This window comes from Platalea leucorodia (genome assembly GCF_965183815.1).
Source record: "Platalea leucorodia genome assembly, chromosome: 14".
In the NCBI taxonomy this organism is placed as follows: Eukaryota; Metazoa; Chordata; class Aves; order Pelecaniformes; family Threskiornithidae; genus Platalea; species Platalea leucorodia.
Window position 1 is genome coordinate 1,461,552 of NC_138836.1, and position 23,529 is coordinate 1,485,080.

At 50.1% G+C, this 23,529-nt stretch overlaps 1 protein-coding gene across 9 annotated transcripts; it reads left to right on the top strand.

The window, feature by feature from the left end:
- Nucleotides 1-225: 225 nt before the first annotated feature.
- On the top strand, nucleotides 226-23,424 carry EXOC7 (exocyst complex component 7). 9 transcript variants are annotated; one of them, XM_082326576.1, is made up of 21 exons: nucleotides 226-417; nucleotides 1,210-1,275; nucleotides 2,354-2,538; nucleotides 3,210-3,315; nucleotides 3,851-4,073; nucleotides 5,366-5,533; nucleotides 6,577-6,588; nucleotides 11,598-11,690; nucleotides 12,679-12,747; nucleotides 14,076-14,221; nucleotides 14,548-14,700; nucleotides 15,405-15,503; nucleotides 16,122-16,184; nucleotides 16,507-16,573; nucleotides 20,100-20,165; nucleotides 20,892-21,012; nucleotides 21,435-21,530; nucleotides 21,808-21,871; nucleotides 22,418-22,459; nucleotides 22,634-22,767; nucleotides 23,170-23,424. In XM_082326576.1, exons 1-21 carry the CDS (start codon nucleotides 358-360, stop codon nucleotides 23,270-23,272), a joined length of 2,136 nt encoding a protein of 711 aa, XP_082182702.1. In that variant the 5' UTR covers nucleotides 226-357; the 3' UTR covers nucleotides 23,273-23,424. The 9 variants fall into 9 exon arrangements, with proteins under 9 accessions (XP_082182702.1, XP_082182703.1, XP_082182710.1 ...); XM_082326577.1 differs by lacking the exon at nucleotides 6,577-6,588; XM_082326578.1 differs by lacking the exon at nucleotides 12,679-12,747 and having other exon boundaries at nucleotides 227-417.
- The last annotated feature ends 105 nt before the right edge of the window (nucleotides 23,425-23,529 follow it).

A 23,529-nucleotide genomic window follows, 5' to 3' on the forward strand; every position in this document is an offset into this window, starting at 1 on the left:
GGGACGGCGGGCGTGGGGAGCCGGGCCCGCCATGACAGACGCGGGGTACCGCACTGCCACCCGCCGCGCCACTCCCAGCATGGCGGCGCGGCCTGCCCGCCGCTCCCAAAATGGCCGCTCGAAGGGCAGTGCGCATGCGCCTGGTCTCCGCTGGGACAACAGCGCATGTGCCCCACGGCCGGAACCCTTCCGGCCCCTACTTAAATGGCGGCCACTCTCAAGATGGCGTCGCCCTCCTGCGCATGCGCGTTGTGCGTTGCCGCTTCCAACATGGCGCCGCGGCAGTGACGGGGGGCGGAAGCGGGTGTCGGCGGCGGCCCCGAGCGGCGGAGCGCGGCCCCGGCGCCCCGCGGCAGGATGATCCCCACCGAGGAGGTGTCGGCCCGCAGGAGGGAGATCGAGGACAAGCTCAAGCAGGTGGGACTGGGCTGGGGACCTGCTGCGGGCCCTGCCGGGGCCGGGGCCTGCGCCCGCAGCCCCAGCGCCTTGCCGAGGAGGCGGTGCCGGGAGCTGGCCCGGAGGTGCCCACCGGGGCTGGGAGCGTCCCGGGACCCCCCCCCCAAGGGCCTGGCCCCCCCCTCCGGGCCCGGCAGCACCCCCAGGTCCCCTTCAGGGCCCTGGTTTTCAGGGCCAAGGCGTATCTCTGCCCCCCGCTTCAGGCCTGGGGTCCCCTCTGAGGGCTGGGAGCGGCTGGGGGCTCTCCCTTCAGGTCCTCAGGTCAGCCTGTGAGGCCAGCCCTCGCAGGCTGCCGTTCCCCTCCATCTCTGGGCTTCGGTGACTTGAAAACAGCCCTTGGTGGTTGCTTTGCATCGGCCACTTCAGTTCACGGCTGTGCGTGGGATTTGGATGGCGCCTGTGCAACACCTGTGTAGTGCTGCGGCAGGGAAATGCGTGGTCTGGGTCAGCGTGCCTCTGTGGTAAAGGTGTTAATTTTATATTGCGCTGGGACTTTAGTGTGCTGAGGCTCGTGGGCTCGAAGGGAAACAGATAATCCATGAACCCCTCACTCATTACGTTATGTGTCTCTCACCGTGGGTCAATTGCCTTGATTTCTGTTAAAAGGTGGCATATTAAAATATGGCCTCAGCATCAGACCAAACGTGGTTTACCGCAGTGTTCACCAGGACTTGTAAAAACCTACACGTAATGTTTAGTGACTTAAATGCCTCGTGTTCAGAATTGAAGACTATTTTTTCATCCTACTGACAGGAAGAAGAAACTCTGTCCTTTATCAAAGAGAGCCTTGAGAAGAGTGACCAGCTCACAAAGAACATGGTGAGGAGGTCCTTGAAGTTCAGCCCTAACCTTGGGCCTGGGTTTACTTTTTCTTAGGAGAGTCTGTTTTCAAGGCTGCCATTGTGCCCATCTGAGGAACGCAGAGTAATGAACCACTCGCTCTGCATCTGTGTTTTACACTTCAGTGGCTGGGCAAAGGGGAAAACTGATGAATGTTTCAATCCTGAGCTTCTCTCCTGGGGAGATGAGGGCTCAAAGGAGCTGTTGGCCTCGTCTCTTTACAGTCTGTCCCCTCTCGGGAAGAGGTATTAATAGACCCCAGACTAGTTTGTGCAACAGCATCATGTTGTTGCTTCATAAAGTCAGGTCTCATTTGGAGTTTTATTTTGGGAGTGTTCTGTTTAAGAGGTAGAAAGTAATTATTGTGCTCTAATTGCTCGTAAACCCGCAGCTAGTATACTATGTCCAGTTTTGGGCTCAGTGCTTTAAGAAAGTCGTAGAGGCACCGCCAGAGAAGTGTGGAAAACATAACATAGGACTGAATCTTGAAAGAATCACATTTTGGCCTGGAAAAGATGACATTAAGGCACCCTTTATGAGCTTCCTAAGTTTTTCTACCTTTCAGAAGCACTATCACAGTCCATTTTAAAAACCAAATGTCTATGATGGAAAAGAAGGTTCTCGCTATACTGGTCCTGTGCCTTCATGTTGTGCATCTCATGTTTGGGTCTTAGCGGTACGGAGCAAAGCGGCTGCCGGTTTGCGCTTTGGTTGCTCTTTTTACCTAGGGCACCTCCAGGCAGTTCCTGTGGATTTGTTTTCTGCTGCCAAGTAAAATTTTGCTCCTCCTTAGTACTGTCTTGGAACATTATCTTCACGCTTTACAAACATTTAATTCAAGATTGGCTCATGTCTTTATGGCAGGTGATCTGTTTTGTGATTATTAATGGAAATTGGGACATAGAGGGATTAAACAGCCCGCCTAAGGAGCCATGGCAAATTAGTAGCAGAGCCCAAAAAGAGAAGCTGGGACCCTGATTGCCCTGCTCTAACTGCTACCCTACTGTATGGATCCATGTGGAAGGATGTCCTCAGCTCTCTGTTTGTTGGTGTGCAGGTTTCTATCCTCTCCTCCTTTGAAAGTCGTTTGATGAAGCTGGAGAACTCCATCATCCCTGTCCATAAACAGACAGAGAACCTGCAGCGCTTGCAGGAGAACGTGGAGAAGACTCTATCCTGCTTGGATCACGTCATCAGTTACTACCATGTGGCTAAGGACACAGAGAAGATCATAAAGGAAGGGTGAGTTGAGCAGCCAGATCTTGCTGGGGAGCTTCATCCTATTGAACTTTTGGGATAGAGGAAGGGGAGCTGACTCCACACATCCATCATAATGTTCCTTGCGCCCTTCCCACACTCTTTCCCCACCCTCAGTCCACAGTAAAGCTGCCTGACTTGACCTTCAGCAATCCCCAGAGGGCAAAGTCTGCTCAGACTCTGCACTGGTGTCTCTTCTAGGTTTTGCAGATGTGCAGCCTTATGAAGCTCATGAGCATTGGTGGCGTCTCTTCTTCCCTCTGCCCTTTTCCCAGAGGTTCTTCCTGCCCTGTTGATGTTGTCGCTGCATCCAGGATGAATCAGAACTGGTTTTGCTTTCTGTTGTGATGGCCCTTCTCTGGGGTGGGATGTGCAGCTGCCTCTGTTCCCATCAGGGCCTGACTGGGAGAGGAAGGCAAGGCTGAGAGTTGTGTGGTGCTCAGTCATCAGAACTTCTGCACTTGCTGTGTGGATTGGGTATTCTGCTGTGGCACCGAGTGGAGGCAAAAGGGAATCCCATGATCTCCTCCTAGTTGAAGAAAAGGGAATTGAAATTTTCCTTGTTATTTTTATCCTGAGTTTGGTCTGGTGCTTTCTTGGTATCTTCTTTATTTGCTTCTTTGGGCATTGCTTTTTATTTTTGGTTTTATTTTCAGCCCCACTGGGAGGCTGGAGGAATACTTGAATTGCATGGACAAAATCCAGAAGGCGGTGGAATACTTCCAGGACAACAATCCGGACAGCCCGGAGCTGAACCGTGTGGTAGGTCCTGGGTCTGGAACCTGGCACGGGTGAGAGAGGGACAGACGTAGCCCTGCTGCTTGCCCTCTTGCTGTGAGAGGCTGATGGGCTTCCTGCCTGGTGAAGAAGGTGTTTGGGCACAGCTGAAGAAATGATTGTTTTGGCTTCTGTTTAAGTCTGCACTCAGCAGCATTTCTGCTTGTGGCGTTTTGCTCGCCCTGTGCATTGCGCCAGTAGGACTCCTGAAAGAGTGTCTTGCACGTGTGGTGGAGTTGATTGAACCTCCTCCTGAGTAGCTCTTGTCAGTCCTTCAACTGCTTCAGCAGAATGGGAGATCCGTTTAAATCCCACTTGAAGACTGAGCAACTCCCAAGCATTTTTTTATTTAATTCGCTTTAAAAGTCTCTTAGTTACAGGTGTTTTTGGAGTTTGAAGCATGCGGTACTTGACAGTGGTTAGAAATGCTGCAGAAAGGATGTTCTTATGCAGAAATACTCGTGACTGACTGATTACAGAAGCCCTGTGCTGCCTCTGTCCTTCTGCTGTTTTGTGCCAGAAATCCCTCTTTGAGAGGGGCAAGGAGTCCCTGGAGTCAGAGTTCCGCAGCTTGATGACACGACACACCAAGCCGGTCCCACCCATCCTCATCCTGGACCTGATCAGCGGGGACGATGAAATGGAGACGCAGGAGGAGATGTCTCTGGAGCACCTCCCGGAGAGCGTCCTGCACGACATCATCCGCATTTCTGGCTGGCTGGTGGAAAACGGCAGGAATCAAGGTTGGTAGTGCTGCGTCTCGTTCCCTTGTAGTTCTGTATCAGGTGGGTGCTCTCCAACTACTCGCCACGTGTGGTTGAGACCAAAAGTAGGGTGTTGAGGGTTGTGTGTAGCACAGCTTGGCTCGTGGATCCCATGAAGCCTCTGCTCAGGTGCTGCTGTGGCTAACAAACCGTGAGTCGCGCTGCTGTTGGTGGCTAGCAGCGCTGGCAGAACTAGTTACTGCCTTAGTGGCACCTTTTGGGTGAGTTGTTCAGTCTCCTTTCAGTCACCTTAAGATCCTGCTTTTTTTACAGCGTTTGTAGTGAGACTGAAGCGATGGCTTGTCAGTTGAACAGAACGATCTCCTGGTGGATATGATGAGAGAAAGAGCTGTGTAAATAAGACACAAATTATCTTAATGCCTAGTCTATCCCATAGCAGAAACCTGTTTAACTTGCCTCTGTAGTGCTTTCTGTTGGAGCTGCAGCTACCTAGTGCTCAGGTATTATAAACGTGCAAGACACTGGTCACTTACTCCTATTTGGGAACTATTTATGAACAGAACTTTCTGTATTAAATGTGACCAAGGGTGGGGGAAAAGCAGCACAGAAGCCTTTCTTCAGTCAGTACATGTCTCCTCTTTCCTGTTCTGCAGCATCAAAATCTGCCTACAGCTTTATACTCCTTTGTTAACTTTTCCTTTGGGAGTGAATGACTTTGTGGACCTGTTACAGGAAACCTGTACTTTCACATACACAGAGCTAGCAGAATCGCCCCCCACCTCAATGATTTACTCCTGAGTGGGGATTACTGTGCTTACCAAGTATGACGAACATCTTTAAAAGCTGCTTAAGAATTTTTCCATGATCAAAGGCGACTTAAGCATATATAGCATATTTTGTTAGTCTGTTTGTATTCTGCTTTCAAATGATGAACGCCTCATTTGGTTCCTGAGTGCCCTGAATCCTGAGAAGTGTGTAAAGTCTCGCATGCTAGAAACTGCGCGCTTGAATTGACAACGTCTTGCACAGATGTCTCCCGTCAGTTTCACAACTGGTGTGCTCCTGGTAACGGTGCACAGACTTAGTGTCGTGTGTGGTGGGAGGGCTGGAATGAGTACTGCAGGGGAAGGAGGAAGAAGTTGTTTTTGAAGAAAATAGGAGAGGCTCTGGGAGGGGAAAAACACTTACTTGGGGTCCCACATCAATGCTAGTAAGTCCCCGTAGGAGCACAGAGTGTTTCAGGAAAGGTTTGCTTTAGCACGTAGTGTTCCCTGTTTGCTTATAATCTTGTTTCTACTTTGTCTTCTTAGATTTCATGACTGTTTACTTCCAAATCCGCTCTGTCCAGCTCGACCGTTCCATCAAGGGGCTGAAAGACCATTTCCGTAAGAACAGCTCCTCCACCGGGGTGCCGTATTCCCCTGCCATTCAGAACAAAAGGAAGGACACCCCCACCAAAAAGCCAATCAAGAGACCAGGTGAGTCCCTGAAGGGGGGATCACTCTGCTCTGTACCCTCTTGCCTGGGTATCGAACACATATCTGCAGGCCTTCTCGCTGCTGAGGTAGCCTCTGTGTCTAAAATGTGGTTTTAGGACAGGAGCAGGGGTGAGATTTCAGGGATAAGTACCTCTTCTCTGCCCTGGATTCAGCATTGAGATTACAGACATTTTCTGTCTCTGTAAGTCATCGGGTCTGTTCTCTGGGAGATGTAAAGGGAGGAGAGGGGGAGAAAAGGCCATTGCCTTAACAAAGGAGAGAAGTAAAAAGAGACCTGAGAGGGCTACAAAAGGATGTGATCTGAGAACACCTGTCCTCAGCCTTGGAATATGCAATATAGACTGTGCCACAGCAAAATAGAAAACTCAGATCTGATACAACACGTCACTTTAATCATTAGTTATGAATAAATTATTATTGTGCTAGGAAACCAAGAACTTGTCAGGAGTTGAGATGGGGACTAGGTAGGTGCCTACAGAAATGAGATCCAAAGTCATCTGAATTTTGGAAGGGCTGTTAAAGCTTTTGCCTCGGCCTGTCTGTGGAAGAGCTACGAATGTGGCTGGTAGGTTATTCCGCCTCTCCTCACAACGGAGTTTTGCTGCATTTCTTGCAGCTGGTGAGGCCGGTCACTGCGCTGTACCGGAGCGCAGAGCCGGAGTTCCCGTCTCTGAAATGTGCCATCTAGTGGGAGCCCGGCCAGAAGGAGGGCCAGCAAAAGCTAGCACGTACCTCCCACAGCAGCACAGTGATGTCGTCCCTCTGTGTGTCACAGCACCCTGTTGTCTCCTCTGTAATAGCGATGAAAGTCAGAAAAGTTCGTATTTCTGTGGGTTTGCCTGGCCAATACTCTCCCACCCTAATATTTTTTTCCTGTGTTGTCCAAATACTCTTACTGGGTTCAGGAAAATAATAAGAAATGTGGGTAGGGACTGGGAATGGATGGGATGGGGAAAGGGAGGAAAAGAAATATCCATTTTAATTGTGTTGTGTTTATTTTTATAATCCTGATGTGAATGCAGTCCTCATCCCAGGTAACGTGTGTCTATGTGTGCGTGTGCTGGCCCTGGTGCTCGCTCTCTTCACTTCTGTGTGTGGAGAGGCTTTGCTGGGCCTCTTCTTGCTAAAGCAGAGGGTGTGCCTGGGATATTCGGAGAGGGAGGGCTGCCCGGGGAAGGCTGTGACATCCAGAGATCACCCCTCTGGTCTTTTAAAATCAATCTGTGCCATTGCTGCTGTGCCCTGGAGCTGTTCCTCAAAGCTGACGTGCGAGTTGCGGTTGGTGAATGCAGTCAGTCTGTGAATTTCCGTGGATTTTCGCCTGTCAGCAGAGAACCACCCGAGCAGGGGATGTCTCACCCCACACTTGGCTCTCCTCTGAAGTTTGACAGGTAGTTATTTGCATAAGAATTTGCCCCCAGTGCTGGCAGACCTGTAGAGGATAATATCCTCCTGCTAAGGAGAACTAGCTATGCTGCAGATGGCAGAAAAACAGTGTTTAAAATTGCTCCGAAGCCTGATGGCAGTCATTTGTGTTCCACTCCTGAACAAGTGGCTCCTGCCCAACAGCATGATTACAATAGGTAAAAATTATTTTTGTGTGGTTCAGTAGCTCGCTACTGGAAAGCTGCCAGATGGGGATCTGTAGTTGAGCCATGGGGAATGCAGGTTGCGGATGCTTCGGATTTGGTCCACGGTTCTCAGTTAGCACCTGATACTGAAAAGATCCCTGGGTTTTGATTGCTGTGAAGTCAACATGGCCAGCAAACGTTTCTGAGCAGCCTGCCAAATGGTAACATCTCCCCTACGCTCTAGGTAAATAGTCAGAGAGAGAGGAGGGTTTTCTTCTCATGGACAGATTAAAAAAAAATCACTAGGATTTTTTTAATGAGTCTCAGATCTTGGATGCTCACATAGAGAACATGGAAAGGAGCCCACACATTTGAGAGCACAAGCATTTGTTCCCTACAAACAGGGCTCCTCCAAAATGGATGCGTTTGGGCATCCACGCTTACTTGTCATGACGAATGTCTCGGCTGTAGATGTGCCGGGAGATTTTCACATCTTTTTGCCCGGTTTAATTGGAGTTTGTGAGATGGACCAGGTAGAAGGCACAGAGCACGGTCTGAATGCACTTACAGAGCTGACAGCGTATGAAGGAAAGAGCATTTCAAATGATCTATTGGGGTATTGTTAATCTCAAGAAAAAATAGTGGCTAATTTGTCTCCAGTCTTCCATGAACAAAGACAGAGAACCAGACTGTAGCTCGTGAAGGACAGGGGTGGTTAAACCTCATACACCAGCCATCTCTTGTGGCTACTAAATCGTACTTAAGTGAAATTAAAAATGGAGAAAAAAGAGTAGTCTTTGAGCAGAGATTCACCGGTTTTTCTGCAGTTCCATCAGCTTTCAAGGACAGCTCTTGAGGTGGAGGTCTTACACCCTCTTCGCACTGGCACACTGGCCCTCTTCATAGCAATATTCATCTGGAGGTGTTCGATTCCCCTGGTTTTAGCCTTTGTTCAATTACGGACAAAGAAATTTTTTTCTGTGCTACTGCTTCAGTAAGTAAAGTCCAGTTCTGCCAATTTGGTTTTCAGACAAGGGGGTTTTCTCACAGTTCCAACAAGTGAGTTGATTTCCTTAGCCCTTAAGGACGAATATCCCAGTGCACACCCCAATGCACACTTTAACCTGTTGCGAGGGATAAATAACAAACTAAATCTGATGTGCTATAACTTGTTTACCCACAAAGCAAAGCGCAAGAGAGGCTACAGCTAAAGGGAAGGTGAGGTATTAGGGACAGGGTAACAAGGCAGAGACCCCCGCTGTCCCCCAGGTACCGTGGTGGATTCTGGAGAACGTGCTCCATATCCATGTGTTGTTTCAGAGGGTCTTCATCTCTCTGTTTTATTTGTTGGTGTACCCTGCACCGTCTCCTGTTGTTGCAGCATGCAGCTGAAAATCTGACTGCTGGAGATGCAGAGTTGTCTCCCCTTACATGAAACTTGCCAAGTCAAGTTGAATTGGTGAAGCAATCTGTGGGCTGCTTTTTTTTTTTTTTTTTCCCCCTAGGAGTTTGCTGTTTGAAATGTCAGCAGTCTGTCTCAGAGGGCAAGTGTATTCAGATTCCCAAATCATCCTGCTGCAAACGTATGCACGTAAAATATTGCTGCTTTGTGATGCCTGTAGACCCAGCACCCTTTTGTTGGCTTGAGAGCAGCAGGTAGCGCAGCAGCTCTGCACTGCCCGGGAAGGACAGGGCCAGAAGATGCTGGTAAGGGCACCCAAGCCTAGAAGCAAAAGCCAGGCAGCTTTAGCCAGTTTTATACAGACTCCTGCTGCTGGTGCTTAAGAAAAGAGGATGTGTTGCCCTTCTGCTTGGTTAGAAATCTGCCCAATGGAAGAGAGAGACAGGAGACCAACATACAATTGGAAAACTGTGCCTCATGTGTGGCCAAAAGCTGCTATATTTAACAATTGGGCCACAGGAGCAAGTTTCAGGCATTTGTTGACTTTTGGGGGTTTTGAGGGCTCTCTTCAAGCTATAGGGGAGCCTTTTCCAGTTTACTTAATACTGCAGCTTACCTAGGGGTGAGGTGCTACCTGAAGGCAGGCTGTGGAGTCTGTGTGTGGCAGAATAAAGAGCCTGTTCCTGCTTCCCGCTTCCCATATTGATCACTGCCTAGCTTGAATGTGATGTTTTCATTAGTAGCTGAAACGATGTCCCATTTGGTTTGCGAGCTGCCTAATAGGGTAAAACAATCATGGAACAAAAGCATTTGGCTTCCACTAGAATCCATTAAAGCCTAATTACAATGCTAAGTAAGAGGGATACAGCAGCACTGAAGTGATGCCCATGAACACTGAACACTCTGTGTGTGTCAGCGTAAACACAGGTAATTGTGCTTATGCAAATAAAACGCAGCAGAAGCGTTTCAGCTCTCATTTGAGGGAAAAAAACTGTCAGGGGTGGGCTGCGGAGATGTGCACTGCGTACCTGTGACGTGAGATCCTACTGACAGCAGCAGCAGTTGTACTGGCTGCTTGGTTTTCACACCAATTTACCCTCTTTTTTTATTCTTTTGTTTTTGCTCTCCCCCTGGGTGCTTGAAAGAGGGAAAGATGAAAGAACTGGTAGAAGAACAGTACCTGGGTTGAGCTGCTCTGCATCAGCTGGGCCATGGTAACAGCAGTTAGAGCAAGAAAGAGCTTGGTGCGTATCTCCGGAGCTTGCTACAGCCCTGCTTGCTCAGAGGAGCTTGCTGTTGTGCCCAAGCTCTTAAGGTTTCTGAAAGTAGCTAAGAATAAAGTGGAAGTGTTGGGTGTGAAGAGCATTGGGAAGCTTGGAAGAAGAGGCGTAGCCCTCTCATTGGATCAGATGGCAGAAGCTAGGAGCAAATGCATCAGCACAGCAAGGGTGTAAGTCTTCCCACCTCCCCCGTGTGGGTCTAGAGGGGAGAAGTTCCCTGCTAGAAGAATGTGTTTTTATGGATATGATTTTTTTTCTTTCCTAAGAGGTTGAGAACACTCTGAACTGGTGGAAGAAAAATGTCGCCAGTGAAGCAGTACGCTTTAGGAACCGTGTTCTGTTATTTAGAAAGTGCACCGGGTTAAGGCAGCTTGGTAATTCAGTGGGAACCCCTCTTTCCTGTTCTCCCCCGTTAGAGATGCACTGTCTGGGGGACCGGGAGTTTCCTCCCCCTGCCGTGCACCCCTGTATGGGATGAGGCTCTCCGGCACCCCGGGATGCTGTTCTGCAGCAGCGTGTGCTTGGCTTCCCCTCAGGATAGCCGTCCTCAGCACGGGGACAGCCAGCACTCATTGCCAGGCTGCGCTGTGGCTTACAGTTACTGGTGGAAGTAGGGATTTTCTGCGTGTCTGAAGTATTTATTACTTCAAAGCGGAAGAACAATTCTTAATTTTGGCAACAGGATTTTTATTTCTTGGATCCTTCTTCATTTACTCAGCTCAGTTCTGTTTCTTCTGGGTCTCCTATAGAAACTCCTTCTACCTTCCCAAAACTCTCTGTTCACCGTTGTGCAGGCAACAGCGAAGCTCTGCTGCGAGAGGGTGTCCGTGTGCTTGTGATAATTGTAGCTTGTTGCATGACGACTAACCTTTTAATGTGGAAACAGTGCTTAGTCTTCAGTTGTCACATTAATGCTTTGTTTTGTGCTTTCTAGCTGTATATCCAGCATTGGCTTTTGTTCAGTTCTGTCTGTTTTTTGTGTGTGTTAAGTATAAATCTTTTAACCCAGTGTTATTTTTTTTTTCCATGGTTTTAATTGATTTGCAGTTCCTTAGAAGAGAAGTGTCTTGGGGATTAGGGTGACTTAATGCGAGTTAGACATGGGTGGGCAGCATCCATTATTCTGTGATTCCTGTGATGGGAATTGCTGCTGCAATTGCTCTCGGGAGCCCAGAGGTTGCCACCCTTTTATCGCTTCCCGTAACGCCAGAGATCGGTCCTTGTCTTGGCTGTGGGGCTCCTGATGGGTCTGTATTGAGCATGCTCAGAAAATACCCCTGGGAAAGGCACCTCTTTCTGCAGCTCTAACCAAGCGGCTGCGATTGTGGCTCTGGGGAGCAGGCAACGTGGTGCCGGAAAGGAATTGTCCGTACTGCAAAGCCCTGCTTCCACAGCTGCGGAAAAGCAACAAACCTGGTACGCTTGGGTGCAGAGTACCGACTTAAACTCATTACAGGGAAAGGTGCTTCGTCGGTTCCCTTCTCTGATCGTCTTTTCTCACCCAGCCATATCACCTCGCCAAACTGGTTTGAGCACCCCCCGATTCTGTAACCCTGGCTGGAATTCGTGCCCCCACCCCAAAGCAGGGAAACCGCCTGGAAACGCCATCGTGTCTGCGCACTTGGACATGAGTCTGGGGTTCACGTTCCTGTACTGAGCATGCTCATTGGTGCCCAGCGTCCTCTTGCTGGGCCCAGGTGACTTGCTGGTGGAGGGCTGGTGTTCTGGGTTTGTTTTCTTTCACTCATTTTCTAGGTCTTCTTGTCTCTTCTCTCTGGCTCTGGTGACAGGCACGATCCGTAAGGCTCAGAACCTTCTGAAACAGTACTCTCAGCATGGTCTAGATGGGAAAAAGGGGGCCTCTAACCTCATTCCTATGGAAGGTAATCACAGCTCCAGCTACTTCACCCTTGACTTTGTGTATCAGCCTTGCTTTTCCAGGTGGGACTTCCATTAGCCTAGTGCTTGGTGGACAGCATTGGATAGGTACAGCTGTCCTCGGGGAACCACGGAGATGCCGGAGGGCCAAATGATTTATCTGAATTTAGTGTCTGAATTTCAAACTCTCTGTAAACAAGAGTACAGGTGGAGAGGAATGTTACCTTAAAGCAGTTGACCCACCCTAGCCACCTGGCTAATGGAAGCTCTGCTCTGATGACATCTGCTTGTGGTGTTTCTGTTCTCTTTTCTTTTTGCCTGGACTTTGAGACATTCAGTTTCCTAGCGACCTTTCCAAACCTGATGCTGAAGTGTCAGACCACAGCTAGCTCAGCGCATCGTGCCTGTACGACTTCTCTATGGAGACCTACCTAAACGGTCGTCTTCTGTATTCTGATCTCCTCTGCTCATAGAGGTTGTACCAGATAAGGGAGAAGAGGTCACTGGCTTCAAAGCATCTGTAAGACCTTTCTGCCTCCTCCTGTGTATGCATCCAAAGTGGATCTCTTCAGCACCTACACTGTAGTCTACTAAATCCCAGATGGTGACTAACATCACTCATTTGGGGGAAAAAATTCTCAGGCTGAGCAGGAGGTAGGCTTTGAGCTTGGATTTGTAATGGTTGTGGGTACAAATTGGACTTCTGGTGCCTGCTGTGCCATTCAGAACTTCTGGCAGGAGGTTCACGGGACTCCTGTGGCCCAACACATGGTTTGACTCACACTTCTCATCAGGTTTCAAAGGGTTGCTACTGCTACATAGCCCAACAAAGGGATTTGGTCAGGTAGCATTCCTGGGACTGTGTAGGGAAAAAAGTGTCCATCAGATCAAATAAGCCAAGCTTGAAGCGGCTTCCAGCCAGTGTGAGCATCCATGCTGTAACCACCCTGGATAAATTGCGCCTTCTGTTTGTGCCGGCTGACATCTCACTAGGTCATGAGCATGATTTACGAGTTAAACACCTTTCCGATACCCTGAGCGACAAGCATGGGCCGGCTGCTGGTAAGTACCATGTCGTCACTTCATAACAAGCTGGCTAACATCCCTTCTTTTCAGCATGTTTCACAGTAGTTTTGTAGCCAGTGGCTGTTCATCTACGTGGGCAGTCCTGGAGCATGGGCCTTCTCTGGCTAAGAAGCTCTGGCTCTTCTCAGTAGAATTCACTCCTACTAATCACGCACACCCCAAGCCCTCAAACAGGGAACCCCAACTTTGTCCAACCAAAGCCTGGTGGCCACCATGCTGAGGGGCACTTTCCTATAAGTAGCTCCTGGCTCGTTCGGTGCTGAAGCGAGGCTAACAAGAAGGGGGTCACACGCGGCATGCAGTACAGTGGCAGTCTGTAAAACCACATCACGTTTGCGTGTCCCCTGCTGACCGTGACTTTTGAAAGATCAGCCTGAGGGCCCTGTCAGTGTAGGGAAGGATTGGTTCTTTCTCCATCAAAAGTTGCAGATGTTGCTGGGAGGAGAGAAGCAGCAGCCCATAGCTTAGAGAAGGCCTCTCTGTGTAATCTCACTGTCCTGTAGTGGTTACTACAGGGGTGTGAGTAATGCAGGATGGTGTGAGTCCGTCTGTGTCTGTCCTGCTGACACATCCAGCTGGTGGTTGGCATGAGTCGGTGCGGGCCCTTGTATCATACCCGCACTTCTCATGCCTACCGCGTAGGTTCTTTGATGGATCCTTGAGACATTCGTATGCTAGAACTCAAATATTTGCATTTGTATGCAGCATTGTGTGGCAGATAGCTCACCTAGCTGTGCTGATATTCCTGCTTCATAGGGTTTAAATGTTCATCTGCCTGTTTTTTATCTTCTGTTTCTGCCTGTGGGAAGAGGCTGCCTTCCAGGACAGCCTTGGTTTCCCAGAAATGTTGATGCAAAATGGCAGTTCTTCATCTGCATGACGGATGGAGATAAGGAATTCTAAAAATACAAGCAGAGATGTTGAATAATTCACCTCAGACCTTCCTGAGTTTAGTACTCTGTGTTCAAGCTCTTGATTAAATTTAGTCTGTATCCCAGAAGAGCTCCAAACTTGCGTTCTGTCATGAGGCTGGAAAGAGCTGGTGTCCTGATGTGCCTGTTGCCTGAACTGCAGATGACTTTGCATGCCTCCTGCAGGGTATGCATAGCTCCCATGCACAAACCCAGGGGCAGGTTTGGTGAGAAGATGACTCTTGTTCTCACACAAGGATGGGTGCAAAGCCAGAACCGCCTTTTCCAGAAGAACCTTGTGCTCCTTGTGTAAACCAAGGCCTGGGAGTGAGCAGAGCTGCTAGAAGCTCAGTGCGAATTTCCTTCTCTCTTAAAGCCGTGTTGCCCTTACAGGGAGGGATGACGTCTTCGACATCGAGATTGATGCGTACATTCACTGCGTTAGTGCCTTTGTCAAACTGGCCCAGAGCGAATACCAGCTCCTGACAGAAATCGTCCCGGAGCACCACCAAAAGAAGACCTTTGATTCTCTCATCCAGGTCAGTTGAGCCTCTCTACTTGGCTTCTTTTGTAAAGGATACACACAAAGTCTTTTTCCCTTCCTTTTCCTTGTGAGGGTGTGGATTCCACCACCTGCTGTGGGTGCCCAAGAGCACCACCACTGCTAGGGTTGTCCTCCAGGACCTGTGCAGGGAACCGGGGCCTGCACAGGCCCTGGAGAACGCGTCCTCAGAGTCACTCACAGGGTACTGCAAATGACCCATCAGCCACATTGGCATCCTTGACGGGTGTCCTGCATTGAGCCCCTTGTGCTGCTTGGGCAAAAGTCACGCTGCTTCCTTCTGACTCTCTGGCTTTGTTGCAGGAGTCGTTAGATAACTTGATCATGGAGGGGGATAACATTGTCTCAGCTGCCCGGAAAGCCATCATCCGACACGACTATTCGGCTGTGCTCACAATCTTCCCCATCCTCAAGCATCTTAAGCAGATGAAGCCAGAGTTTGACCAGGTCTTGCAGGTGAGCGTGATGGGATTGAGAGGGCCCTGTGGCTTGGGTTGTCTGGAGAACTTTTTGAAAGGGATTATCACAGTGGCTTTGAACAAAGCCACGCTGGTTCTGTCCCCCAGCAACGGACTGGAAGTGACACAAATGCAGCTTGCTCCTTTCTGTGATGGTGAACCAGCAACTCGGCATCTCTCAGCAGCAGTTCTTTTCAGTTCAAGTCATGACCCAGTGATGGACCGTCTACGTTATTCTGCTGTATACACGGCCTCTGAGGTGTTTCATCTCTGATACTGTTGAGCTTAGTTTAGACTGTGCTCACTGACATCTGGAAGATGGGCTGCTCTGAGAAGAGCCTGCTTGGACTGTGCCACAAGGGTCTCCAGGTATCAAATATGGCATCCAGGGTTAGCAAGGCTCCTTTCCGTCTGCTTCCAGCTGGTGACTGTGGTGCACCAACCTCCTGTATCAGGTACTGCATAAGAGGAAGCACGAGAGGTAGCAAGTCCTGGTCACTGTTAGGGTCACAACATCTTCCCTTTCTGGCTGGCAGGAGAATGCAGGATTTCACGTGTTGTTGATGGTGCTGTAAATATTCTCCTGGCACATGGGGAGTTGAGAATGAGATGCTGGGGTGGGGGATCAGGGAGGGTAGGTCCTGGATGAAAGGTCAGATACTGTTTGTTTTCCTTCTCTGATCCGTTACGGAACTATTCCAGGGAACTGCAGCAGGCACTAAGAACAAACTGCCAGGGCTGATCACTTCCATGGAGACCACTGGTGCGAAGGCACTGGAAGAGTTTGCAGACAACATTAAGGTAGGATTCTCCTCAATGTTCTCTCTGGCAAGACCAGCAGGCTTGGGTTTTCTGAGCAGAACCCCTGGTTTAGCTTTCAGCTTTCCATGAGACCACGTAATTTCTGACTCTAAAGCAGGAGGTTGCTGGATCGCTTTGTGCAGTCAGCTGCAAATACCAAATGCTTGGTGCTGACTTCAAATACAGGAGGCCTCTGCCTAAGACCCTTAACAGGCATACTACAGATAACCTGACGTGAGCTTCCAGGCCTCTGCAGATACCCAGTCAATCTCAGAATTTAATCCTATTTAAAAAGAAAGGAAAAGTGCTGACTTGAAAAGTTTTGGAGGACTCATGTTACACTGTCCCTGTGCAAGGTGGGCTTGGTGAATGCACTGCCAGGTAGACGAGCTGAACATTGGATGGTCGCATGCTGAACAAACCCCTGTGGTTCTGAGCTGCCGGTGCATAGGAGCTCTGGTTTCTGAGCACCAGGAGATGGCACTGCAAGAGCCAGGTCTGAGGATGCTGAGACAGGCTGGATAAACAAGCCTACTGCTCACTTGCAGCAGCAGTTGTATTGTAGATGCCTTCAATTTCCTTACGTGCTTACCTTGTGTGTCTCTCTTCCCTTCTTAGAATGATCCAGACAAGGAATATAACATGCCGAAAGATGGGACAGTTCACGAACTCACCAGCAATGTACGTGATGACGATTTGAACCATCCTTTGTGAAAAACAGCTTCTGAAGAGGTTTTAAAAAGAGCAGTAGGGAAACTTCTTAAGTTAAGCTGTCTTGGTATTGGAAGGGCAATTAACTGGCTTCCATGGAGAGATTAGCTAGTTACCTTTGCTAAGCCACGATGTGACTGTGTGGGTGAAACCCAGCGACTCAAAGGAGTGTAGTGATTTATTTCTTGAAGGCTTTTAAGTGTGGGGGGACAAGTGGTCCTTCATGATCCTCAGTAGCAGAGCATAGGAGGCGCAATGTCAGTTGCTCATAACTTCCCTCCCTTGCTTCCAGGCCATCCTTTTCCTACAGCAATTGTTGGATTTCCAGGAGACAGCAGGTGCCATGCTGGCATCTCAAGGTACATACATGCATGGGGCTTGTTTGGGCATGCAGCTCCTTCCCCAAATTGTCTGGACATCTCCCCTAAAAAGATCAAACCTCAGCATGCACTGCAAGCTTGTTCTCCTCCTGTCCTTCACCCTGTGGTTTGTCTTGTCCTCCATCTGCCATGACCACGTAGTTGGTTATCTGGAGAACTCCAAGGGATGCAGAGAGTTTCCCTGCTGGCCTTCCACATTTGCTCCTGTCAGGTACTCTTGGGATGGTGTTTATTGCTGATGTGCTCTGTGGTATCAAGAGAGGCTGCCTTAGTCATTTAGCTCCAGATCTGAACTGGGCTGGTCCTCTGTGACTGTACTGGAGTGAGGGTGGTTGTTCCAGCTGACTTAGCTTTACTTAGGCTGTGTGCTGATGAATTGCCACCTTTCTCTGCCACGTCCTCTGGTCAGAGTGTAACAGCAGCAGCAAGAACATTCTCCTTGGCATTCTAGCCATGGTCAAGCTGGGACTCCTCAGCTATTCATGTGGCACGTGCCCTAACAGAGGGACAAGTTTCAGCTCTGCTGTCCAGGATGCTAAAGAGACTAATGCCAGAAAGAAATCCATAGATCAGAAGCTGGGAGCTGCTGCCTTATGTAGCGGGATGCTGCTGTGTATCAGCTAGAGCCTGATTCTTGGTTCTGTGCAGAGCAGCAGCTCCCACCTCTCCAGTGAGCCCTCAGCCTTTGCAGAGCTCCTGCTTTCGAGTAGGTTGGAATGGGGCAGGCTGGAGGGGTGGAGGACTGGAGATTCAGGGGGCGCAGGGCCCTGAGGAGGCACAGGCCACTGGCTGGTGTTTGGAGAAGGTTAGGGAGCCCAGTAGGAGCAGGGGAAGGGGGCAGCTCACAGCTGCCTCCAGACTTTTATCTGCAGTTCCTGCTTGGAAAATTCTGCCAGTTGTAAATTAACTCAGGCTAGGATGTCTCTGCTTCTTGCCACATCTCCTCTAGCCGCTGCCTTGTGCCCTCTCCGCTTGCAAGCTCAGTGTGCTCAGAGCCTCCCGGGCCTTGACTCTCTCTCCTTGGCCAAAGAGGTGGTCTGAGTTTTTTTCATGGAGAAACCAACTGTTTCCCATGTCCTTCCCTGAATGGTGATGTCAGCACTGTTGTTTCAAAGTCTTGACATGTTGTCATGCAGTAGAGATGTCACAGGACCTGATTCAAAAGGTAGCGTGGGCTTTTTTATTTTTTTTGTGTTGGTCATATAACAAAATGTGACCATATCCATGACACACAAGCCACTTCCTTTTCAATGGTGGCTGGTTGTCACATCAGGTGCAGAGGGATCCTGCTGTGTAAAGAGAGCTTGAGAAAAATGCCTCTTTGCAGTCTGTTCAGTTATTAAAGCTTGAAGTCAGTGTAATTGTAACAGACCTGGTAACTGGGGCTGACGTGTAGTACCTCGGAGCCGTGCATGGGATGACCCACAACGCGGGTTTTGTAAATCGTGTTCTCTCTGTCTGCAGTCAGCCCTTGGGGACCATCTGCTGCCAGGTGCCCCTGCTTTCTGCCAGTGCTGTTCTCGTGCAGAAACAGCTCTGCCTGCTCCCGAAGCTAGGCCTGGCCCGACACGGGGCACCCACGCGGGGCAGAGCTGGTCTCGTTCTGAGTGACGCTGGTTACTGAAAGTTGTGGTCCCTGTCCGGCTGCGGACCCGACGTCCCCCTAGACCGGGCGTCATCAGATCAGATCAGAGGTGATCATGTCAGTGGAGTTTAAGGGGGGAGTCGCTTCTGGGAACAGAGGCGTCTGCTTTGGGATGGTGACTTGCCCCCAGGGGTGCCTCTCTAATGACAGCTCCCAGTTGCCAGGTGTGGTGTCTGGAGCGGGGTTAGATAACTCCCACAGTGATCCCCCGCGGTGGGAAATACACGTGGTTTTTTTTTTTTCTGCGACGTTCGGCTCGAGTGGTAGCAAAAGCAAAGCTGATCAGTTAAATGCAGTGGTGCCAATGCCTTGCTCTTGCCCGCTGAACGGCTCTGTGGGGCCCTGTGCAGCCGTGCAGGGATGCCGCAGTGCAGCGTGAGGGTGGGAGGGCTTTGCTCAGGTTCTTGGGAAGGTTATATGGGCTGCGCAGTTAATTTCAAGGACGAGTAAACTGCTGCTGGCACGAGGGGAAGCTTTCCTTCACCTCGAAAGTGGGTTTGAACTGGTTTGGAATGAGGTGTCTTGCTAAATACAAACAGTGACGATACAGACAGTGTCTGTAGCAGGGGAAGGTTAGGCTCTGCCTTTCCTCCGTTTGTGGCCTTGGCGGGACTCCTGCTGCTCTCCTGTGTAGCTGTCTGTGGCTGCTCTGTGTTAATATCTGCTTTGTTCTCAAAGGGATGGTGGTCTCTAACCTGTCTTTTTGCACTTTGCGTTTCTTTTTCTCTCTCCTCCCTCCCCTTTTCTCTCTGCTTTGCCTAATCTTTGTAGTTCTTGGGGACACATACAATATTCCTTTAGATCCCAGAGGTAAGCAGACTTACCCACACGTACCTGTTCATGTTGCCTCGGACTCTGGTGATGTATGTTAATTCTTTATCCTCCAGGAGTGGTAAATAAATTAACACATAATTGAAAAGGGAAAAGGGGGAGGGTAAGTAACTCTTGCCAGTGGGCTGGAGAGAGTAGGGAGGGCTTGTCACCAGCAGACAATGAGGGATGCCACATGAGCTGAAACAGGCTAAAGACGCTCTCATGGCACTGAATCTCTTTGGCACGGGTAGCAAATTGGCCCAGCTGGTGTCGTGCTTTATCCCATGTGCGCTCGGCTCCTTATTGTCCAACTCCCAGCAACAGGAGCCTCGAGGCCTTTCCCATGGGGGGCTTATGAACTCGGACCACCCGAGCTAGGCCCGGCTGCCAAGCTCGCTGCTGGGGGGAGAGGAGATGGCTACCCCACGTGTCCCGTGGGACCCATGCCCACAAGCCCCTGAGAGCAGAAAGCCATCTCTTCTGCACAGGCAGAGGAACATGTGCCAGCCCGGAGTCACTGCTTGTAAGGGCAGGCTCCCCGGCTGGCGCAGTCCCTCCGCAGCGCCAAGCAGGGCCCTGTCAGCAACCATGGGGATGGCGGAAACTTTCCAGAGCCCTTCTGCTTGTTTCAATTGCTGTTGTGTGCCTGCTGTTAACAGCTCCAGCTCGTTTGTTCTCTGATGACCAATTTCTAGTGCTTACAAACCCTTTTCGGGTGGTGGGGGAAGGATGGGGAGGATGTGTTTAATGACTATTTCTGATCAAGAGGGTGTCCTCTGAGCACCAGGAAGGAAAGGAGAGATTTCTGCCAGGGTGCTCAGCACTGGATGCAGATGCAAGGATTGAGGGGTGCAAGGCTCTTCCACCCTCACCCTGGATAAGCCGCTGACAGTCGGCACTGGAGCAGGGAGCTCATTTCACTGTTGACGGGAGCTCTGCACTAATTCCATAGCAACAGGGACGAGGCTTGTTTGAATAGAGGCAGGCTGACCACACATACCCCCTTCCCATGGCATTTTAACTGGCCTAAGACTCTTTTCTTTTCAGAGACCAGCTCTTCAGCTAGTAGCTACAGTTCAGAGTTCAGCAGGCGGCTGCTGAGCACCTACATCTGTGAGTACTCTGCACACCTTCCCGTTTCTCCCCATCGGCTGTCCTTCACCTAGCTCGTTCTTGGGTGAAGAGCACAGGCCGTGTCTCTTACTCCGCGTGATCTTTCCATGTTTAAGCTGGAGTCTGATGGGAGGGATGGAAAAAAGGGTCAAACTGGGAGTTTCAGACCGTTACGGTTAGACAGGACAAAGCACAGTGCAGCAGCTCGCTGTGCTGCAGAGCTCTGTCATCAGTTGCTTTGAACCACTCTCACCCAGTGCTTTGCACCTTCAGCCCCCCAGAGGCTCCCAGCTGCCAAAGGGGCTCTGCAAAATCTCGATCCTGCGGTTAACGGTAAGATAGCGAGATGAGTTTGTGGTGCTGCCTTGTGATGATCTGTTACAGCACTGATCGGGTCTGTCAGCCTCTGAGCTCTGAGCCTGCGTCACGGTCCGGCTGAGGCTGATCGCCCGTGCTGGTCCTGGGACTTATTCGGAACCTGTGCTGCCAGTTGCAACAAAGGCAGTGGATCGCAGAGAGGTTTTGGTGACTGGCTGAGGAGAGGTCTGTGTAAGGCTTGTAGGGTTGTTAAGTACAGGTGACTGTAGCCTTGCCTGCACGTGCAGCTGGGGCTCTGCCGTTCACTTCGCTGCGGGCCCACAGCGACAGTACAGAGCACTCGCTTTGGATTGTCAGTAACGAGAAGTTTCAGTGCAAAACTTTGTTCTCTGTTTTTCTCTCTTTAAGGCAAAGTGCTGGGCAACTTGCAGCTTAACCTTCTTAGTAAATCCAAGGTTTATGAAGACCCAGCTTTGAGTGCCATTTTCCTGCACAACAACTACAACTACATTCTGAAATCTCTGGAGAAGTAAGTGTGTACCTGGGTAAACCTCCCTGAAGTCCAGGCTGATTCTAAGCATGGTTTTGGAGCAGAGCTTTGCATTGAGTGCATTTACTTGCTGGCCTGTCTCCTCTCAGCTCTTTCTTCCATTCTTGAAACTGCCCTTTTGAGAGCTTTGCACTATTACAAACATCACGTTACACGAGAGTGGAAGGTAAAAGCACCATGTCTTAGGTTGTAGAGAATCCTTTGATCTTGGGAGGACTGAGGACGTGGCTTTGGAAAGTAACTTGGAGTAGCTTCTGTCTCCCAGTTTGTGCGTTTCAAGGTCTCTTTTATTGTGAGGGGCAGAAAAGAACTTGCTGATGGGGGCTTGAAATGTTGCCATCCTGCTAGCAGCCCTGAGAGCAGCTGGCTCACGTGCTTCCTCAGGTTTTCTGTTCTTTCAGGTCTGAGCTGATCCAGTTGGTGGCCGTGACACAGAAGACAGCCGAGAGGTCTTACCGGGAGCTCATCGAACAGCAGATCCAGACCTACCAGCGCAGGTCGGGTGACGTCCTCCGCTCTTCCCTTGGTTTTGTCAGTTCGAGAGGTCCTTGGGAGCCAATGCTGCTGGAGCGGTGGGAGAGATTAGCCTAAACCAGAAACTTGTCTAAAACCAAAGCCAAGTGTGTTGGTTTCCAAGCGATTAATCTAACTTGGGAAGGGGTCACTGTGGGAAGTTTTGGGGGGCGGCCTTTGGGTCATGGGTGAAGACGCAGATGTTCTGGTGAGGCATGAGTAACTCCGCTTTGCCTCTGTCCTATCTCATTTCACGTGCAGCTGGTTGAAGGTGACAGATTACATCTCGGAGAGAAACCTGCCTGTCTTTCAGCCAGGAGTGAAGGTGAGAGGATGGGCAAGGATGGTTTTGAGATGATAGACATTGCCGGAAACATCTTCTCCTTTGACATATTAAAAATTTCCCAGAAACCTTCTTTATATGTCATGCCAGTATTGCTCTGCAGAGTGAAAACTGTGGCTGGGACGAGATGGAGAGCAGCACTGCCTTCTAATCTCCCCTGCCCCAGATTCATACAAGTCTTTTACTCTCTGCCTCCATTCTTATATTTTCACCTGAGCAGATGCTTCTATTTTGGATTTGCAAAACCCTGAGACCTTCCCTTAGAAAGGGCTGGAAGCATGAAGAAGTCTATTTTTATGTCTGTTCTGGCTGAAAATTACCCTCGTTAAACCAACTTCAGATGAAAGCCAATTACTGAACGTAGGGTGTGCTGCTCACTGCAGCTTTCTCTCCTCCCTGCTGTAGCAGAGGGAATTCAAGCCAAGTAGCTACGATATTACTTAGGTTGGATGGGGAGTTGTGGGCAAACACTGATGCTGGATGTTTATATCTGGAGATGAAATAAAATCCTTTCGCTCCTTGTTGCAGCTCAAGGATAAGGAGAGGCAGATGATAAAGGAGCGCTTTAAGGTAAGGAGGTGACATAAGAACATCCCCTGGTTGATTGGGACAGACAGGCAGACCACAGGTCTGCCTAAGGAGGAGACCTGTCTGTTGGTGGTCAGCAGGGGAGGGGAAGAACATCAGACTCGGTACAGAGACGTGACTGCAGATGGGACACTCACCGCGTTTTCCTTTGGACAGGGCTTTAACGATGGGCTGGAGGAGCTGTGTAAGATCCAGAAGGCCTGGGCCATCCCAGACATGGAGCAACGGGACAAAATCCGCCGGGCACAGAAAACCATTGTGAAAGAGACCTATGGTGCCTTCTTGAACAGGTGAGGACCTCTTGCCACACTGTCCTCTCTTCTCGGGATTTACTGAGGTCTTTGGGGCCTAGGGTAGCCTGAGCTGAGACACCTTTCTACTGTCCCGACTTAGCTTCTCTACCTCGCACGCTAAAACATCCCCAAGCTGAACTCACTAGTTGTGAACATCACCCTGATGCCTTGGTCGGGGTGAGGGCAGATGTTCTAGCCGGCACAAAGCTCTGAGCCACCCTGGGCTGCCCACGTAAAACTCAGGAGACCAGTTGTAACCAGGTCACTTGCTCCCTGCCAGATACCCTGTCAGATTCACTGGGACGCACTGGAGCGGAGCTGATTTGTGACAGGAGGGGCCAGTGGGTCTCTCTGCTGCGTTCCAGCCGTTTGTCACCTGGGCCCTGTCTTCCTTTGCAGATACGGCAACGTGCCCTTCACCAAGAACCCCGAGAAGTACATCAAATACCAGGTCGACCAGGTGGGGGAGATGATCGAGAAGCTGTTTGACACATCGGCATAAATCTCCAGCTCTCCTGTACTCTCCAGCTGCCAAGTACAAGGCAGCGCTCTCTCGGCAACCTTTGGGACTCCCTTCCCTTCTCCCCTGCCCCATTGTGGTGGGCAGGGTGTTACACTTGTATTTATCAGATTTATAAACCTGGGGAAACACTACCTCCTGGCTGGCTGTGCCTTCTGTGGATCCGGAGCAAAGGCTGCTGTGTGGGCTCTTTTGTTTGCGCATCTTCAGCCCTGGGTATAACCGTTAATGCTTTGATG